Source organism: Orcinus orca, chromosome 11 (assembly GCF_937001465.1).
Source record: "Orcinus orca chromosome 11, mOrcOrc1.1, whole genome shotgun sequence".
NCBI classification, from domain to species: domain Eukaryota; kingdom Metazoa; phylum Chordata; class Mammalia; order Artiodactyla; family Delphinidae; genus Orcinus; species Orcinus orca.
In genome coordinates this window covers 68627943-68647592 of record NC_064569.1, presented here as the reverse complement: position 1 = coordinate 68647592, position 19650 = coordinate 68627943, and the positions used below count along the sequence as shown (strand labels likewise).

At 35.0% G+C, this 19650-nt stretch overlaps 1 protein-coding gene across 2 annotated transcripts in view; it reads left to right on the top strand.

The window, feature by feature from the left end:
• SLC6A15 (solute carrier family 6 member 15) overlaps positions 1–19152 on the top strand; it is a 48222-nt gene extending 29070 nt beyond the window's left edge. For both annotated transcript variants that reach the window (XM_049693958.1, XM_004280605.4), the window contains 7 exons: positions 4308–4418; positions 7539–7780; positions 7879–8071; positions 8967–9159; positions 12013–12172; positions 16503–16665; positions 17778–19152. In XM_049693958.1, the coding sequence (XP_049549915.1) occupies positions 4308–4418; positions 7539–7780; positions 7879–8071; positions 8967–9159; positions 12013–12172; positions 16503–16665; positions 17778–18158 (1443 nt within the window). In that variant the 3' untranslated portion in view covers positions 18159–19152. The remainder of the gene's footprint in view (positions 1–4307; positions 4419–7538; positions 7781–7878; positions 8072–8966; positions 9160–12012; positions 12173–16502; positions 16666–17777) is intronic.
• The last annotated feature ends 498 nt before the right edge of the window (positions 19153–19650 follow it).

Here is a 19650-nt window from a genome sequence, read left to right as displayed (position 1 = left end):
TTCAAGGAAAGAAAGACCTTTCAGGAATCAAGCCTAGTAACAATGAAATCAGTTGCACAGTGGTAGAGAGCTCAGCACTACTGGAGGTGGTCCAACAGAGGTGGTATGGTTGCATGTCCCTTTGTTGGAGCCTCTATGCAAGGGATGCCTGCCTCCAGGGGAAAGATAGAAATGAGAAGCTCTAGGCTTTCTTCTAACTCTAATATTTTCTACTAGTACTACTTTGCCATTAGTACTACTACTGTGCTACGTAAGTACTCTGCATACATTAGCTTGTTTAATCTTTCTAGCAGCAAGATGATTTGCATGTTCTTATCCCCATTTTACTGCAAAGTTAAGCTTAGGGAAAATAAATAATTGGCCAGAATTAAACAACTGATAAGTGGCAGAGTTAGAACTAGGCTATGAAATCCTCAAAGAGAATGACTCTTTCTGAAGGTATGTTTAAAATAAACATTTTAATATGTAAGAGAGAAAAACAAGTAAATGATTTCATATATTTTCTTTTTTTTAATAGTTGAGTAAAATGAAAATATTTTCATGCAACATTTTGATTGATAAACTTATGTCTCTTACTGAATGTACTTACTGTGAAAGGCATGTCAGTTTTTAAGGCCCAGGGAGTCTTAAAATCAGCCAGAGAAACATATTTCATTGTTTTACTTCCAAGTTCTTAAGAATAATACTTTAGGGTCATTCATCTACTCACTGAACACATATTTATTGAGCACCTACTATGTGCCAGGCACTGATCTAGCTCAGGAGGTACGGTGGTGAACAAGGCAGACGAAATACCTGTCTTCATGGAATGTCCATTCTAGTGGCAGAGGCAGACAATAAACAAATCATAAAATAATGTCAGGTAGCAATGCAAAATATAACATAAGGAGAAAGTGTTTGGGGTAGCATTTTACATATAGTCAGGTAGAATTTAAACTATTTTCAATAATATTATTCAACTGACAATTTTATTATTATGAGACCCATATGATTAAATAAAATGAATTTGTGTTTAAAAGCACAACATGGATACCTCTGTAAAATGCTGACCTAAGACACATCTTTAAATCTCAGAATTTAATGATTAAATATTTGTCCTTTACCTGCTCACAGAAGAAAAAAATTCAGGTGTGAACACTACCTATTACTAATTAAGTTTTTAAGTGTTTAAAATCTTGACTGTTACTTTTCTCCATGTTGCATCCAACATGAAATTTTCCTGTTCTTTTTTGGATGAAGCTATCCTTATCTTATCAGAGTCTTATCACTGAAGCCAGATGAGTATTAAGAACTCAAATATGTGTTGAATTAATAAATGAAATTTGAAATGTCTCATCATATAATTAGTACCTAATTTTTAAAATACTGTAAAATAAAGATGAGGGGTTTTTGTTTGTTTTTTTTTTTTTAGGGAATGTGTACAGAAAGGAAAACTTCCTATGAATTCTCTCTTAATGTACAATATTTTTGAGTATCTAAGAATGTGCAAAGGTTAATAGGCCACCATCTTTATCCTCATGGAACCCGTAATTTAATGGGTGAGACAAATAATGACAGCAGAATAAATGCAGTAAGATGTACAAATAAAAAGTGTATGAGAGTATAGAGCATAGAGGCAGCCACTGAAATTAACCTGGAATTGGGGGAGGGCTTCACAAAGCAGGTAACTTTTGGGCTAGAGTTTGACAGTTGAAGAAGAGTTCACCAGAAACTTCAGAGAGAGGACATTGGAGGCATGGAAAACAGCATGTGCAAAGCCCAAAGTTTGCTGAGTAACCCCGTGTGACTTTTACATACAATTTGTGCAGCTTGTGGGAAATGAGGCTGGAAATGTAAGTTGACTGCAGGTATTGAAGTATCTACGGACACTGGTAAAATGACCGGCTGTTACTTAACAAACGGTGTGAAATATTTGAAGATTTTTATCAGTTCATTACACCATCAGATCCTTAGAAAGATCTTTCTGGTAGCAGTGTGGGTGATGAATTTCAGGGATGAAGAGGAGAGCTGGCAGGGAAAATCAAGAGGCAAAATGAGGAGGAAGCTAATAGTGAAAAGTGACACATCACTGAGGATGAAAACGAAGGGACAGATGAAATCTGGAGTCAATTGGACTTGTTGGTCAGTTGTTATGGGATGTGGGGAAGAGAACCATATTCAGGTGTGTTAGAGTTGTTTAGCCTGGGCAAATACACATACAGGAAGAATCATTTCTTCCTTTAGCTTCTAATTTGAAATTATATTAAAAATATACTGAGGGTACACTGTATTTATTGGAAAAAATCATAATCAAACTATCCAGATTATTTTAGTGTGCAGCCTTCATTTTCATTTTTAAAATAAATGCATTAATGGAAGTCCTTTAAGTCATTTATAAGGCAGCAAATTTGAGTTCTGTTAAAAAACAAAAAAAGCAATTGTGCAAAGGTGAATCCATGCTTCTGGTTAGCCCCAAGATTTGTGAAGAAGAATCATAAAAGGAATAGCTGTAATCAAGTGAGATCAAGGCTACTTGAATAGATATATAGTAGCCCCACAAATTTAAAGAATGCTAAAAGGAGGCAGAAAGAATGAAAAAAATGTACTCCATCTAAAAGCATTCTGATAAGAAGAAATCAAGAAATGTGGATGGATGGATGCAATTTAAAAATTATACCATTTTTATAAATAAAAATTTTAAAAATTATACCATTTTGAAATGATCAAAAAATTATATTTCTTTACAACTAATTAAAATATAATTATTTTTAGAAAAAATATGGGTTTCTAATTATGCTGAGATTTTATTTGTAATATTAATTTTTTTCTTAGAATGCTTAATATAATTATAAGGTGTACAGAACAGTAGAAGAGGGGCAAATTACTGTGTTGACTTACCTATTGTTTGTCTACAGTTACTATAGGATTCCATATCTCTAACCTGCCTGAGCCATCCTCTGCTATGGCAGTTTTTTTCTCCATTCTTCCTACCCTTCCTCCATTCCTTCCTCCTCAGATAAGTATTATATACGTACTATGTGTTAGGAACTCTGTTAGGTATTTGAGATTTGGTAGTGAACAGGAGAGAAGAAGTCCTTGCCCTCACAGAGCTTATATTCCAGTAGGGGAGATTGAAAATTAACAAATAAACAAGATAATTTCAACAGTGTTAAATGCTGTCAAGACAAAACAAAATAATATTGAAGGTTCATGGGGCATAGAGGAGGGCAGATGGAGGTATACTGGATGAGAAAAAGGCATGACCTTATTCTGGGCGTTCTAGGTAGTCTTGAGAAAATGAAGATAAGACGTAAAATAACAAAGAGGAGAGAGTCTCGGACAGATGAGGGAAATGAATACCTCAGACTGAGGGCACAGCCTGCTCTGGTCCTGAAGCTAAAGAGCTTGGTTTCCCTCGGGGCTGAAGCTCAGCTGGGGGAAGAGTGGTGGGGCAGGCAGGTAGGCAGCCTAGTCTAAGGCTTTGCAGGACAGAGGGAGAAATTCGCCTTTTACTCCAACTGCATTAGAGATCCCTGGAGTGGGTTAAGCAGGGAATGAGATAACCTGAGTGGTAGCTTGGAAACTAGAATATTACAAATAGTGCAGAACTACTTCTGGATGTTTGACTTTAGCAAATGGATGGGTGGTGGGAGATGGAGTTGGGTGGGGACAGCTTTGGGGGAAAATCGGGAAAGTTTTGGATACCACATGGAGATGTCAAGGAGGCAGTACATGTCTGGTTAGGACAACTGCTTTTCTATGATAAACATTTGCTTAACTTTAATGATGAAACTTCTGAAGTAGAACATAAAATCTCTACACTATTATTCAAGTTCTGTAGGAACTTTAACAGGACCACTCTCTACTCCAGAAGCTTTATAGAATTATAATGGAACTTTGCTTAATTAAAAACAAACAAAAAAAGGACTTTTTTTTTTGCTACCTCAAACAATAAAGTAGAAATTTGTTAATGAGTTAGTGTCCATTCATTTCTCTTAAATATTGCTTGTTTTGTGAACTGTAAGGAATCAACACTATTCAAATTACACCATACCTATGGGCTATTTAAAAGGGGTTTAAATAAGGAAAATTTTCTTATTTTTTGTTATATCTCAAATAGAACCTTAACTTTAACCTTAACCTTAACATTGAATCAAGGCTATTAAGCCACTCTGATATGATGGCTATGCAAGGTATTAAAAGTATTATTTATCATATTATAAAAAGTGCCACTTTCACGGTACAGAACAGAACACATAATCTTAACTATGAAAAAGAAAATAGTCGTTAGGATGTCTCACTTTTTTTAAATCTTTCTTACTTTGCAGATCATGTATTTTAGTTCTCTGTTCCCGTATGTGGTACTTATATGCTTCCTAATCAGAGCACTCCTTTTAAATGGTTCAATTGATGGCATCCGTCACATGTTTACCCCTGAGGTATGTACTGTATTTCTAGTTAAGGCTTATGATCACAAAAGCCTTATGTTTATTGTTAAAATGTTCCCACAGTTAGATTTAAGGGATAATTGTTCTAACCTATGTGCACTAGACTATTAAATTATAGCTGTTATGTTAACCAGCCTAGTAAAACCGGAGCTTTTGGACATCTATAATTATATCCATCTCTCTCCAATTTTAAAGGCCCCATTAGTGAGTTTCACTATTTAAACTTCAAAATTTCCTATTTTATAATAAATTAACTTCCCATTTTTACACTGGTATATTTTAGAACTTTTCAGTCTTTACTCTTCCTCCTCTATTTCAGTGGTTCTTAACCTTTTGACATGGACCCCTTTGAAAAAAACCTGATAATGGAATCTTCTTACCAGAGCAAATAATGAACATATTAATTTGCTTAGTGTCTCAGGAGGTTGACAGATCACCTAAAATCCATGGACCCATGTTAAGAACCCTATTGCCCTCTAAATCCTGTCTCAGAGAAATTCAAGGTTTCCTACTTTGTTTCGTTTTGCAGTTTTGTATTTTCTAGAATAGTACTTAACATTAGTGCGTTTGGGAAGTTCTGTAACTTTTATAAATGCGTATGCATTTTAGGAAAATTCTCATTAGGTTTCCTAAAAGGCTCGGAACTTAGACTCTGTTGTTTAACTTAGAGCTGACTTGATTAATCCTTGTGGACTTGTTATATTGATTTGACAGGAAAAATCAAGTTTGAGGTGTACATATATTTTGGTTATACACTGACATTACACTTCACATTAGTTTGCTAACTCTATCATAGGCAGACAACGAGTTATAAAAACACAATTTCAAAATTAGCTCAGAAATTGGAAGTTGTCTGAATGATGACTGTGCAGCCAAGCATGGTGCTGAGAGACGTGGGCAGAAGATTTTAGCCTCCTTGGAATTGTCACTCCTGGCAGCTGCCTTGATACTGTGTCACAGAGGCTGTGTTCTTTGTGTATCTGGTTCCAACGTGGTGTTCATTCTCGAGTAGCAAAAATGTTGACACTGTGATCTGGTTTTCTCGAATAGTTCTAAAGTTCTGTTTATCATTTAGAGTTGTTGGAACTCCTCAGTGAATAATTACTTCAGATTTATGAATTTCAGCTGCATTATAATTTAAATCAGCCTCAGATGGGCCATACTTAGTGGCCAAAGTATTTATATTTGCAATATCAAAAAAAAAAAAAAGTTCTCTGAGTTAAAAACAACTAGCTTTGTTGTGAATTCCTGGAATATCACCTTTCTCTGTGTTGGCAATTATTTGTGACATAATTCTAAATATTTAATTTAAATAGATACTTTAGACTCTAAATACTGTGATATGATGCTTTTACACGGTCCCCGTATTTAAAGCTGCAGCATTGTTAACATTTTAAACCAGAACTGGAGATAACTATTAAAATAGAGTTAATTATTTCTTCAGCTCACTTTTCATGGACTGTTGATAAGATTCTGTATTAGGCCACTGTAGGATGATAGTTAATATAATAACGATAAGAAGTCATCAATAACTTTTTAATTTACATTATTTATGTAAGGGAGAAAGTACCTAAGCACACGAAATATTCCCAGTGAATGGAGATTTAATTCCTGAATTGGAAATAATCAGAATGTCTTTATTACATAGGTGTTGTCTGCCATCTAGTGGGCAAAGTAGAGATAGACAGTTGAATGAGTGTATTTTACTAGATGGTCATCAACCGTAGAATGGTAATGTAGCAGCGATAGTCAGTAAACAGTATGCATATTTTAGTTAATTGAAAATAAATTATAAATATAATCATGATTATGTTTCATGATAACATTGCATAAATTTCAGTAATAATCACTAAAATTAATTGAACAACATATCCTAATGTTTGAGAGCGTACGCATTTTGAAATCTACCTGTGTTCATATGTCAGCTCTACCCCAGAAGTGCTGTGTAACCTGAGGCAGGTTACTTAACTCTTCTAAGATGCAGATAATATTAGCCACAATTTCACTGATTGTTGTGAATATTAAATGAGATCATCCATGTAAAGTGCTTATCATTCTGCCTGCCACTATAGTCCATATGTTAGCAATTATTGAGGACTTCGAGGGCAGCAGGCAATGTGATAAGTAGTACCTGTCTTGTTACTCTCATCTTTCAGTTGAGAAAGCTTGAACTCAGAGTGGACAGGCCACCTGCCCTAGGTTGCACTATTTTTAGATTATTAAATGGCAGAATCAGGATCTGAAAGTGTCTATGTAACTCATGTTCTTAACCACATTTGGCATTGTTCCCAATAAAGGCAATTTCACTGCAATGGTGAAAAGAGATAAAATACCAATTTAAACACTACTGCTACTGAAATCAGACTTAACTGTTTATTGAGGTCAGTGCCAGGTATGGCTAATATTAATAGTTCCATTTAAAAGGTCTGGTTATATACAGTGATAATTGTTTAAGAAGTGAAGCACAGTTACTTGAAATATATGTTCAGCACAGATTCCAAACTTTAGAACTTTGGATCTGAAAAGGTCTTAGTGATGATATGGTTGAATTTCTTCTGTTTTCAAAGAAAAGGCTTTCAGGAAACTACTCAATGAATGAATAATACCTATCTGAATATGCAAAGTACAAATAGTTCAGCTCTACCCAGCTTATAATTATTATCTGCTTTGGCTGTTAGACTTCAGAAAACACAAAACTTAGGGTATTTGTTAAATAATTATTTAACTTTTATGGCTAACTGATTTATTTTGCTTTGGAAAGAAAACAAAGATAATAAATAAGAATAACTGAAGATAGTTCATTTCTCTCCCAAATACTCCTTTGATGATTTGTCTTAAAGATATTTAAAAATTCCCATATACGTATTTTCTCCGTGTATTTAAGTAACATCTCCGTCTAAAGTTTCAATAGTCTGTAGCCTTTCTTATTCATATTCCTTGTATTATTCCTAAGTGAAAAATTTGTTCTTTCTACTTAAGAACAGACTATCCCCCTGTTTTAAATAATCTTTGGGTGCATAATGATATATTTAAACAATAGAACCAATTCCTTGTAGATTATTCTGAAATATTTTTTTGCAGCTGACTTATATTCTGTTTAATTTTAAACAGCTTGAAATAATGCTGGAGCCCAAGGTCTGGAGAGAAGCTGCAGCTCAGGTGTTCTTTGCCTTAGGTCTGGGATTTGGTGGCGTCATTGCCTTTTCAAGCTACAACAAGAGAGACAACAACTGCCACTTTGATGCCGTCCTGGTGTCCTTCATCAATTTTTTTACTTCTATCCTGGCAACATTGGTGGTGTTTGCAGTTCTGGGCTTCAAAGCAAATGTCATAAATGAGAAATGCATTGCAGAGTATGGTTGTTGATTTCCTTTAGCTTTTGATGGCATAATTATATTAAAAAATCTCCTTCCCAAACCCATGTGTTCACTAATGTTGTTTTCCTTTTCAGAAATTTGGAAATGGTCATCAAACTTGTGAAAATGGGCAACATTAGTCAAGATATTATTCCCCATCATATCAACTTTTCAGCTGTTACTGCGGAAGATTATCACTTAGTTTATGACATCATTCAAAAAGTGAAAGAAGAAGAGTTTCCTTCTCTTCAACTCAATTCCTGTCAAATTGAAGATGAGCTAAATAAAGTTAGTAGGCTATGTTTATGCGATAAAATAATTCTTATTAACTTAAAATATGCATTACCCAGAAGACTTCTTTTAGGAAAATGATCTTTAAAATACCTGTGGAAGATCATGCTGTTTCAAAATTCACATTCTTTATTTCAGAGAACATATTTTCTTAAATCAAAAATGTTTGTTTTACTTTGAAAAGCAGTTTCACTGATTAAGCCACAATAATTTAAAATATGGGTATAAATTAGGTGATTTTCATCCCAGAAAATGAAATTAGTCTGGTACCTTTCCGGGTATAATATTTAATACAAAACTTGAATTGCAATTATCATTTACATATGGTATGGTTGTTTGGACACATGAATGATATTTGCTCATCTTAATAATTGTGTTCAACAAGTCATGATTAAGTCCTTTTTCTAGCCACTGTCATACATTTTAATAAACACGACATAGGTGAACATGAATAAATAGCCTTGCATTAATTGTCACCCTCTCTTTACATTGGCAAAAAGGAAAATATAATGGAGAAATTGGCTGTTAATCACTTGCTTTAAGATAGCTAACTGTACTTGAGACTAAACATAAAGAATCACGTGCAGGAAATTATGGATGAAGCCATCATTAACATAAAAATCTCGAATTCTGGAAGGAAAGATTTAATTACTAACTTACTCTTAAAGTTCTTTTAAAATTTTGGTCTACCTGCTGTTTTTATGAGATAACACGATCACCTTGAATTTTATTTAGAGGCACAGTTTCTTAGGAGACAACATGGTATCAGCGTGTTTATCTCCAGTAACTCCCATGCATTATTCAGAGTTCTCCTGCCCTTTGCAACTGATGTATATATAGCCAGCACTTCATATTGCTCTGTATTAACGTGGCTGTTTTGTGTATCTTACAGGCTGTTCAGGGGACTGGCTTAGCTTTTATTGCCTTTACAGAAGCAATGACACATTTCCCTGCATCTCCCTTCTGGTCAGTGATGTTCTTCCTCATGCTGGTAAATCTAGGGCTTGGCAGCATGTTTGGAACCATTGAAGGGATCATCACACCCATTGTGGACACATTCAAAGTGAGGAAAGAAATTCTCACTGGTTAGTTTTTATGTATTTGACTTTTCATTGAACTGATGTGGCGGGCTGTTTTACCCTTGGTGAGAGATCGGAGATGGAAATAGGAAAAGTGTTTATTATTAATGTCTACTTATTAATAATACTAGTATTTGTTATTTAGGGCTTTATTTATATAATATGCAAATGACATATTTAATACAGATTCTATTAATTATTAGTGATCATTTATTCTATTACTCTTTATTAGTAATAATGTCATTATCATGAATTACTGGCGCTAGAACAAAGTCACAGAATGTTCATGTATAATTTTGTATTCAACTCAGATAATTATAAAAATAGTAGTTCAGGTCATTGGATTTTCCAAAAGTGCATAGCTGAAATTGATAAACCTAAACTGTGTTCTCATATAAAAGAGCAATTGTAGCCTGATAGAAGTTAATACATCTAGGTAGGAAAGACAATAACACAATTTATCAATATTGATGGGTGTTAAAAGTCCAATCTACAAGTAGTTATTAAAGTACTGGTTGTGTGTTGCATGGTCCTCACATTTGAGGGATATCAAGGATATAAGAGAAATTACAACAGAGATACAGAGATATAGGAGAGCCTCTCCTCTAAAAAGAATAGGACTGATAATTAAAATCAAGGTGTGTAGATAAGACTTGTACCATGTAATATACTGATAGCATGATAGGGACTTTACCTGTTCTATGAATTAAGACGCAGCAGAGGTCATCTAAATATATGAGGGAACTGTCAGCGAAAGGCATGGAAATTGAATTCGAAAGGGGAGGGGTCTTCTCAGGGGGTCAGAGGATAGTGTTCATAAACATAGCCAAGTAGAGACAAAGGAAGCAGCGGGGAAGCCAGCCAGACCAGAGTGCAGCAAGAGTGTTGGTAAGTGATGCAATAATTAATTGGAAAAAATACATAGATGATCTTAAATGCTGGGCAGTGGTACACAAGCTCCCCAAGGCTCTGTTTTTAGCTCTGAAAGATTTAGTAATAATTTATGTGTAAATAACTCTCAAATACATATATATCTTTATCACTCACCCTTCTGCTAAGTGTGTGTGTATAAAACAATTTCAGCAGTTTGTGAGATATTTACATCTAAATATCTTTGATTCAGCTGAACATAAATGAGAAATGTCTCTGTCTTTTCCTGAAAGGCAGTCTCTACTTCTGCAGTTTCTATTTATTTTAAGGCTATCAATACCCTGCCTGACATGCAGACTAAGTAACAGTCATCTTTGCTGCTTTCCTCGTCTTTGCCCCATATCCCAACCCTCCTGTGGTAAGAGGGTTTGCAAAATTAAAGGGAAAACAACAGTGTAGAGGGAGAAACACACATGTGAGTATTTGGTAACTCCCAGTGGAAGACCTTTAGGTCAGAGTAAAGAGGAATATACTCTCTACGCCTGTTACCTGTATTCTGGGATCATACTTCTACTTTGAGTCATGTTTTATATACTTAGATGAAATGTTCCCCCATCACCTTTGTCAGATGTTTTCATCTCCTCTGATAGGACAGTAGGACTTAGATAAGTGACTTACTCATTATCTGTTCCTCTCACATCGTTAGCAAAACTCTCAGTGTCTTTACCACCTGGAATACACTTTCTTCCTATCTACCTTATACTATAATGTAATTAGGAGAGAGTGAGAGTGACACAGGCTGTGGTTCAAATCCAAGCTCCGTTAGTTACTTGGATCCTGAGACTTTGAGTACAATTTGCTGTGACAAGCATTCAAATATTTCAATATGCATTAGACTCCAAGTGAATGCTACTTTTCCTTTTCTGCATGGTATGTTTATATATAATATTCACTTATGTACGATGTAACTCATACCACTAGCATAGCGCTTACAAGATGGAGGAAATGGCTTAATTTAACCCATACTTATTGAGATTTTTAGGGAACCCCCATCAGATGGAACCCCCAGGATGTCTTTTCTCCCCTTCTGAACTGCCCTTACCTGCTCCACTTCTTTCACTTTTACTCACCTCTGCTAAAAGCTGTTTGAGAAAGAGAACACAGTCATCTTTTATTTTTGAGGTCTTCTCTACCAACGTGCAAGAGAGAATAAAGAGTCTAACAAAAATATGGGAATATCATATGGATTCCAGAATTCTAACTTTCTATATTAAGGGTAGCTGGTTAGAAGTTTCTGCATCTTTCTTCAGTACTGCTGCAGAAACTCCTTTTAGATGGTTCTTCTTAGTTACCTGGAGAATCAGGTTGCCCAACCCTGTCACAGATGTATTCCCAACTAATCTGTTTGGGCACTATCAGGACAGAGCTATGGATTGCTGCTAAGGCAAGGTCTCATCAGATTTTTTTCAGTTATGCTTTAACAATAACCATATTTCAATCAGACAGAAAAATACATGTTATCATAGTCTTATTATAAGCTACACTAATCTCATTATTAATTTCAAAATTCAGTATTGCTTCCAAAACTATAAAACATTCTTAAAAGTAGAAATGACCCACAAACATTTGCTGCCTGGAAAGGTCACTTTGCTATTAATAATGAGAAGAAGGGCATGGAGACTTATACTTTTAATATATCCTCAGTTTTGCCTCATTTGTTATCTGTGTTTAGTAAACACGTTTCCACAGACTTGAGATGAGTTGAGTTACTGTCTTACAATGAATTCATATTAAATCTGGGACTAAATCCAGGTAACTAATTCCCAATATGTTATATTCCATGGTATCAGGAAAGGTATCCTATTTGTATCATTGACAACTTATAAAAGTGGAAACAAAATTATTGTTTGTGTATAATAACTTATAATGAAGTTTAAAAGACTTGACTCTGAGTAGGGCTTAATTTTCTTATTTATTCCTTTGGTCCAGTTATCTGTTGTCTTCTGGCATTTTGTATTGGCCTGATATTTGTGCAGCGCTCTGGGAATTACTTTGTTACAATGTTTGATGATTATTCTGCTACCCTGCCTCTGCTAATTGTAGTCATTTTGGAGAATATTGCTGTATCCTTTGTTTATGGCATAGATAAGTAAGTATATTCTCTCTTATGCATTCATTTTTCATCTCTCTCTTGGAAAGACCAATTGTTAATATATATCTCATTTAGAAGAGGAGGGAAGTGACTAGAGGGAAAAATTCCTCGCCACAAAAATCAAATCTTTTGCAGGCTCCTCTTCATTCGATAATTTTAATGAAGTCTATCCCCTTATTAGGTGATTAGATAGAATGGTGTTGATGGTAATGTAGTTTAGGATTTTGGAGCTTTGATTTAATTCTGGCTATCAGAGAGGAACTTCCAAGGTTTAGAGCATGTTGGCAAAGTTCCAAGAACCTCGTTAAGTTGTTTTCAGCTATTGTTACAGATAAGAAAATGCGGGCTTCGTGAGACACCAAGTGACTTGCTCGTCACACACCTGAACAGAGGCAGACCTGGGATTCACAGCCATTTTTGCTTAACTCTAAAGACTATACTTCTAATTACATTGCTAACCTGTTTTACAAGAGGAATTTTATTTTGTTATGCTGTAAAATGCCTTATTTTATCATGTTACACAATGTTTTATGTCGCAGGCCAATTTTGGGAAGTGGCATATATATATGATGCTCCAGGATATATATGCCATTTGCTGTACATAAACTTCTTATTTATGTGGAGTCATGACTTCATGAGATGCTTAAACCTTTGAATTATATACCTGATCGGTTTGAAAAGTATATATACTTGGTGTGAAATGAAGCATTAGAGTAGTCTCAGAATAAAAGAAGTTTCTGGAGGCCTTGTCCAATATTTTTTAAAGTTGTGGTCTTTAGTTAACATATATGGATTAACTAAAGGTAATAAGACCATCAAGCTTATTAGAGGTCTCTGTGAAGTAGGAATAAGTTAATTGAGGACCAGAGTCCTCTTAAACAACATAAAGAACTTTATTGGTATTGAGTGAGCTTTGCGACAAAACTTAAAGAACGTTTTTATTACTGGCAAAAGCTCCAGGCAAGGAAAGATAGGGGAACTTACATTTAATGATCATGTAGTATATAGCAATAGTAGTAATAGCTGTATGACACGCATTTAATGTTAGTCATTATAACAATCTGTGGTAACTAATATTACCCATATCCTAGATGGAAAATTGGCCCTACTTGTACAGGACACAGTATGTTAGTTGCAGAGCCAGGACTTTAATTTCAAAACCAGATATTTCTATACCAAGCTACCCCCAACTCCTAACCTGCACTGTGTTGGAATTTGACATTGTTATTGGACTGATCTATGGATCAATAAGATCATAATTTAGATTTCCATTTAGACAGTTCAACATTTACAATAGGCAGAGTAGTAAATATTTCTTTTTAGTAGTTCCTAAATAATAATCATTATAACAACAGGAAGAATAATACTACTAATAATACTTGCATCTATAAATTTCTGCTGTATGTGAGGTAGTGTGCTCTGCATATGTTGTCTATGAGTCTAACAATAATCCTCCAAGACGGGTATTATCTTTTTCGAAAATGCCAAAAATTAAGCTCAGAAGGACTAAGATATACATTAAAAGATGATGGAGCTATGATTCGCAACTAGGTCTGTTGGTTTCTAAAGCTCATATCTTGTCCTACGAGCAGAATTAGAATTCTCCTGTCTAAAATGCTCTCATTTATTTACTTTCCCCTCCTTTAAATGTCGTAGCAACCTTATATTCTTCCTGTTCACCTTCAACAGTGTCATGAGCTCAGCTCTTCTCTGTCTTCTGCCACATTTACCTACATTTCCAGACACAGAGTTGAGAGAAAGAAGGCTTTCAAAACCTAAACCTTTGAGACAGTAAATTCAAATGCAGAAAAAGAAATATTGGAGCATAGCAAGTTAGGGATTAGGAAGAAATATGAACGAGAGGAAACGAGAAGGAAGATCCTGTAAAGCTGAAAGTGATGGCTGTGTAGATTGTATTTTCCTGAGTCTCCTTTTAAAAATGAAAGAGAAAAAGAATGACTAGAAAGCAGAACTAAATACCCATAAACACGGGCAAGAAGATATTCCTGTGAACCCTCAAATACGAAAGGTTGGGGCAAACCACTGGCAGCCACAGGACCTGTGTGATATCACTTCCGTGTGGGAGATGGTAGAGGATATGCAGCTGGGCTTCTGACAGCTTTCCAGTCACCCCCAGGTCCTCCCTGCAATGTGTGGCAGGCTGATCGGAAGACAGTGAGCTAAACTGGGAGAAATTCTATAGGATCTTTGCCCACATTTTGCGGAGTGCAGAGGGACCAAAATACAGTAAGATCATCAGTGCTGGTCTCTAAAAACTCTTGAAATGAATAACCCAAAGTTCTCTTCCAAGATAAAGCTCTTCACTGAAGAAAAAGTGGTGGGAGCAAAACCTGAGTTGAGTAGGAGAGAGGTAGTAGGGTCCATGGAAAAGAAAGTCCAGGTCAGTATGAGGAGGAGAGCAGAGGTAAACAGAACTGAGAAATTCTGAGGCCACCTTTTTTGATTACTTTGCAAAAACAGAGAGGAAAGGCCCATCCCTCCCTCCTAAAACACACAGGAAAATTCATTTCACTTAACTGTGGCCAAATCTTAAGAAAAGTTTCTTTTTTTAAAAAAAAAAGAGTAAAATCTTTTTTTTAAAAAAAAGAGTAAAATCTCTGCAGACAACAAAAGCACACATGCAAAATAGATGGAAAACTAACAATACTTCAAAATGAGGTGAAATAAATGTTTAAAAATGATAGAAGCCACCAAAGAAGAGCAGAAATCAGTTATTTTAAAATTGAGAATTATAATAATTAGAGAAAAGGAAGATTTGAAAACAGAGGTGATAGAACTCAGGAAATAATTGTAAATAAAAGAAAAACACTTAAGAAATGAAGATCAAATTAAAAAGAAAACAAAAATGATAAGCACAGTGCCTAATTTCAGAAGAATTAGAAGCTAGAAAGGAGGGATGCTTTTGAAAATCAAGGAGAAATAACAAAGGATTTAAGAGAAATAAATAAACACAGTAGTTAAGCAAAGATGGTTCAGCATATGTACAATGAAGGCCTCTAAAAACAGTAGCCAGAACAAATGCTAAAAACTATAATTGAAGAAACTTGCCTGAAATAATTAATTTGAATGTTGAAAGGGCAAACAATATACTTGGAGAAATAGACATAAAGGCCAACACGAGGACATAGCCTAGCTAACATAGCCTTGTTACTACAAGACAAAGATAAAGGGCATCCAGGCAAAAATAATACAAAACAAAACACAGCAAAGAAGATTATTTATAAGGGAAAAATCTAACAGTTAACAAAATTTTTGTAACAATATTATGTAGTTAGACATATGTATGATTCTCAAGGAAAAAACATAAGCCACAGGTTTTAAATTCAGCTGAACTGACATTCAGGTATAGTGACCACAGACAAACAATTAGAAACATGCAAGAAATTAGGAAATATAGTTACTACGATCTCTTTTTGAAGAATCTACGAGAGAACTAGGTTTAGACAACCAAGAAGTCTGCAGAAACATTAATACAAGGGCTGGTGGGTGGGCAGTAAATATTTATCTCGAGATAAACATTAAGGGATGTAGACTAGTACGAAATGGCTACATGTTCCTGACAGTGTTAACATCATACAATTAAAAAGGGTGAATTTTACTTCAGGTAAAAAGTACCTCAGTAACCTGACTCTTAAAAAAAAGAACATGTTAAGTCTAATCATTACTAGGTCTAAGTGTTAATTCATGGGAAATAGGAGGATCAAATGCTCTTGTGAAGCAAAACTGTGGGAATGCAATCAGCCAAATACAGACTGTGGGACAAAGTGATCAGCTGATTCAACAAAAAATCAGAGGAAACGATGAAGACATGTACGAGGAACTTAGAGATGAAAAATGGTCTGAGAAACACATACATCAACTGCAATGTATGGACCTTCTTTCAGTTGAAAAAACAGACTACCGAAAGAAATGAGAGGTCAGATAATATAAACACCAATTGGATTGGATGATATAACATATGGCTAATTAAAAAAAAAAGAAACAAGGAAATTTTAATGTATTGCAAATATTGTGTTCATAGAGTGGAAATCATCAGTTGGAGGAGACTTTCCAGTAACTGACTTACAGGGACTTTCTCCAAATGAAAATTACAGTAAACTGGTTCCATTTTACTTTATAAATGTTCTTAATTTATAAGTCATCTTCCAATATGACTTTTAGACTCAGTGTAAAATGTCATAGGGTATCATGGTTAACCCCCATCAAACCATTGATATAATGCATATTTTAAAGGACATGTAATTTACCATATTTTAATATAGCTATATTAACTCGAGGAATAATTAAATTCCTTCGTTCTATTTAGGTTCATGGAAGACTTAAAGGATATGCTGGGCTTTGCTCCCAACAGATATTACTACTATATGTGGAAATATATTTCTCCTCTAATGCTATTATCACTGCTAATTGCTAGCATTGTGAATATGGGATTAAGTCCTCCTGGCTATAATGCATGGATTGAAGATAAGGTAAAATGCAAAATAAGGAAGGTAGATAAAAATATACATAAAATGTCATTTTAGAGGTTTTCGTTTTTTGCTTTTTTCACAGTATAGTTTGCGGTTAAATGAATGGTGTTGCTTTTATGTGAGGATCTTGAGATTTTTATGTTCTTTTGGCCCCAAATATGTATGATTTTTTTATATGTTGTGGACTTTATTAGTACATGAAAAGTACTGACTTGGTCCTCATTAAAGTAATTTTATTCATGTCACCATAGATGAACCAATTGGGCCTTTGACTTTAGAAAACATATTGATCAAACCACCAGAAATATTTTTTCCTGTATAAATTTACTAACTTATATCTGAGATACTCTAACAATGAAACTGTTCATTAGCCATGTATACATAATTTAAGTAAATACTGAAGTAAAGTTTTGCTATAACTGTTTTATATTAGCCACGACTATTTCAATTTCTGATGTCATGTTGCTGTAGCTATATAGTAATGCAATCTTAAAGTGCATATTAGCAGTTAGAAAATCAGAATGCTTATTTTTCAGATACCTCTGACCTTTACCCTATGGTCAGTAATTCAATACAATAACAACTAAATTCAAGACTATTCTAAACAAATAAGTCTGTTATCCCTTACCAAAACCCTTGGGGCCAGATGTAGTTCAAAATTTAATTTCAGATTTTAGAAAGATAATGTGGCACATGTAACAGGTAACTATCGCTTAGTAACATATGACCCCCAAACTTAATGACTGAAAGCAGTGATGATTTATTATTTCTTAGGGTTCTGTGGATGAGCTGGATGGTTCTTCTTTGGGTCTTGTGTGAGCTAACTCATACAGTTGATTAAACTTGGAGACCTGGGCTCTATGTGAGCTTTCATTCTTGGTTTCTTCCAGGCATTATGGACTCAGGGTAGCATTCTAAGACACAAAGGCAGAAACAGCAAGGCCTTTAAGGCTTTGCCCTGGAAGTTGCTTACTGTCACTTCCACAGCAATTCATTAGTCAAAATCATAAGACTAGACCAGATTCTTTTCTTATAAACCTGAGACAAATATATATTTTTTCATGTCCCTGCAGAGAAAAAGATTATTAATAATTATTTTTTGGCTTTAACAGGCATCAGAGGAATTTCTGAGCTACCCAACGTGGGGAATGGTTGTCTGTATCTCTCTGATGGTCCTGGCAATATTGCCTGTCCCAATTGTCTTCATCATTCGTCGCTGCAACCTTATAGACGATAGTTCTGGTAATTTAGCATCTGTGACCTATAAGAGAGGACGGGTTCTGAAGGAGCCTATAAACTTAGAGGGAGATGATGCAAGCCTCATTCATGGAAAGATATCAAGCGAGATGTCCTCTCCAAATTTTGGTAAAAATATTTATAGAAAACAGAGTGGATCACCAACTCTGGATACTGCTCCCAATGGACGATATGGAATAGGGTACTTGATGGCAGATATGCCAGATATGCCAGATATGCCAGAATCTGACTTGTAGCTGGGGGGCAAAAATCAGTGGGATTTTATCTGGTTCATTTTTGTCAATGAACATTGGCTCTACTAAGAGAAGCGATAGACTTCGCTTATCAGAGGGCGATCTCAGGTGCTCCATGGCTGTGATCTTTAATCCTAGCAGTGTATGTAAATTCAACATGAGCATTCCTTTGGATTCTCTGGTTTACATTTGCACAGAAAGAGCCACAGACACAGTGTACAATAACTGAGGTCCATGTTGGTCAGAATTTTCAAAAATACCTTTGGTGTTTTTTTCAAGGATTCCTATCTCTAAAAACCACAGGTGTTACCTCAGTTTCTAATAATTTCTGGATGTCATGGTATGGGCAACTCAAAAATGGTATACTTCAAAATTTATAAGTTTGCCTTCAGGGTAACCCCCAGGGTTACAATGACCAGTTCTGTAAGTTGGTGCCACTCAGCACACTTCCATGAACATATTGTGTAGATAGGCTGTACTTATTTTGGTAGCATTGATACCTTCTTAGGCAATTAGTTGAAGAAAACTGCAAAATATTTTCTTACGTAATAGCTGTATAGAGCAATAGTATCAAAGAATAAGAAGGCACTAATGCTGGGATGAAAGGTGAGGTTCTGAGGTGACTGGGGATCATGTGTGTGATGGCTGTATATTTTGTGTAAAATATATGTGTGAAAATGATCTAAGAATGAGTCACTCAGCACTCTCAAGAATTATGCAGATTTCGCATTTTTTTATGCGTGTGCCTAAAAACCTACTTGGTATTTATTGCGGTTTCAAGATTACTCATAGTATATTTGTAAAATATACTTGCAATGTATATAGATGTATATTAGTACTCTAAGTACTGATTTGAAAACTTGAAGCAAGATGGCATTTTATTTCATATCTTTCTGTTTTGCTTCTGTTTTCTGCAAATATAAATCCTTTTTTAAGTGACTGTTAAAATTGTATGGCATTACATTTTAAGCTACAAATAAACAAAGTTAAAAAATGATGTTTGTTTTTCTCACTGACTTTTCTTGTGCCACCTGAACTAGATTATCTTGCACTTCTGTCAGCACTTAGGCATTTCATAATAATTAATCGTCATATTCCAAGAGGGATTAATAAACTGATTAATAGAGTTACCACCACTTTAGAGACAAAGGAAAAAGATAGTATTATGGTTAAATGGTGTTCTAATGTAGTCCCAGAATTCTTGGAAAAATACTTATCGTCTCCCAGGAAACCGTGTGTACTGCTTGCTGGGTCAGTACTGTCTCTGAAGTGTAAAAAATTATGATTTCTATGAAACTGGTCTATATATGACATTGGATGAAGCAGAACTCCACTGAGTGCCACCTAGTTAAAAAGCTCTCATTTAACTGTCCTACCACTATATCGGCCACACTTTAAAAATAATGGTGGATAAAGCAGCACAATAGGAGAGGTAGTATACACTCTGTATCCATTGATTATTTTTGGCCAAATGTTCTTCATCTGCTATGGACGT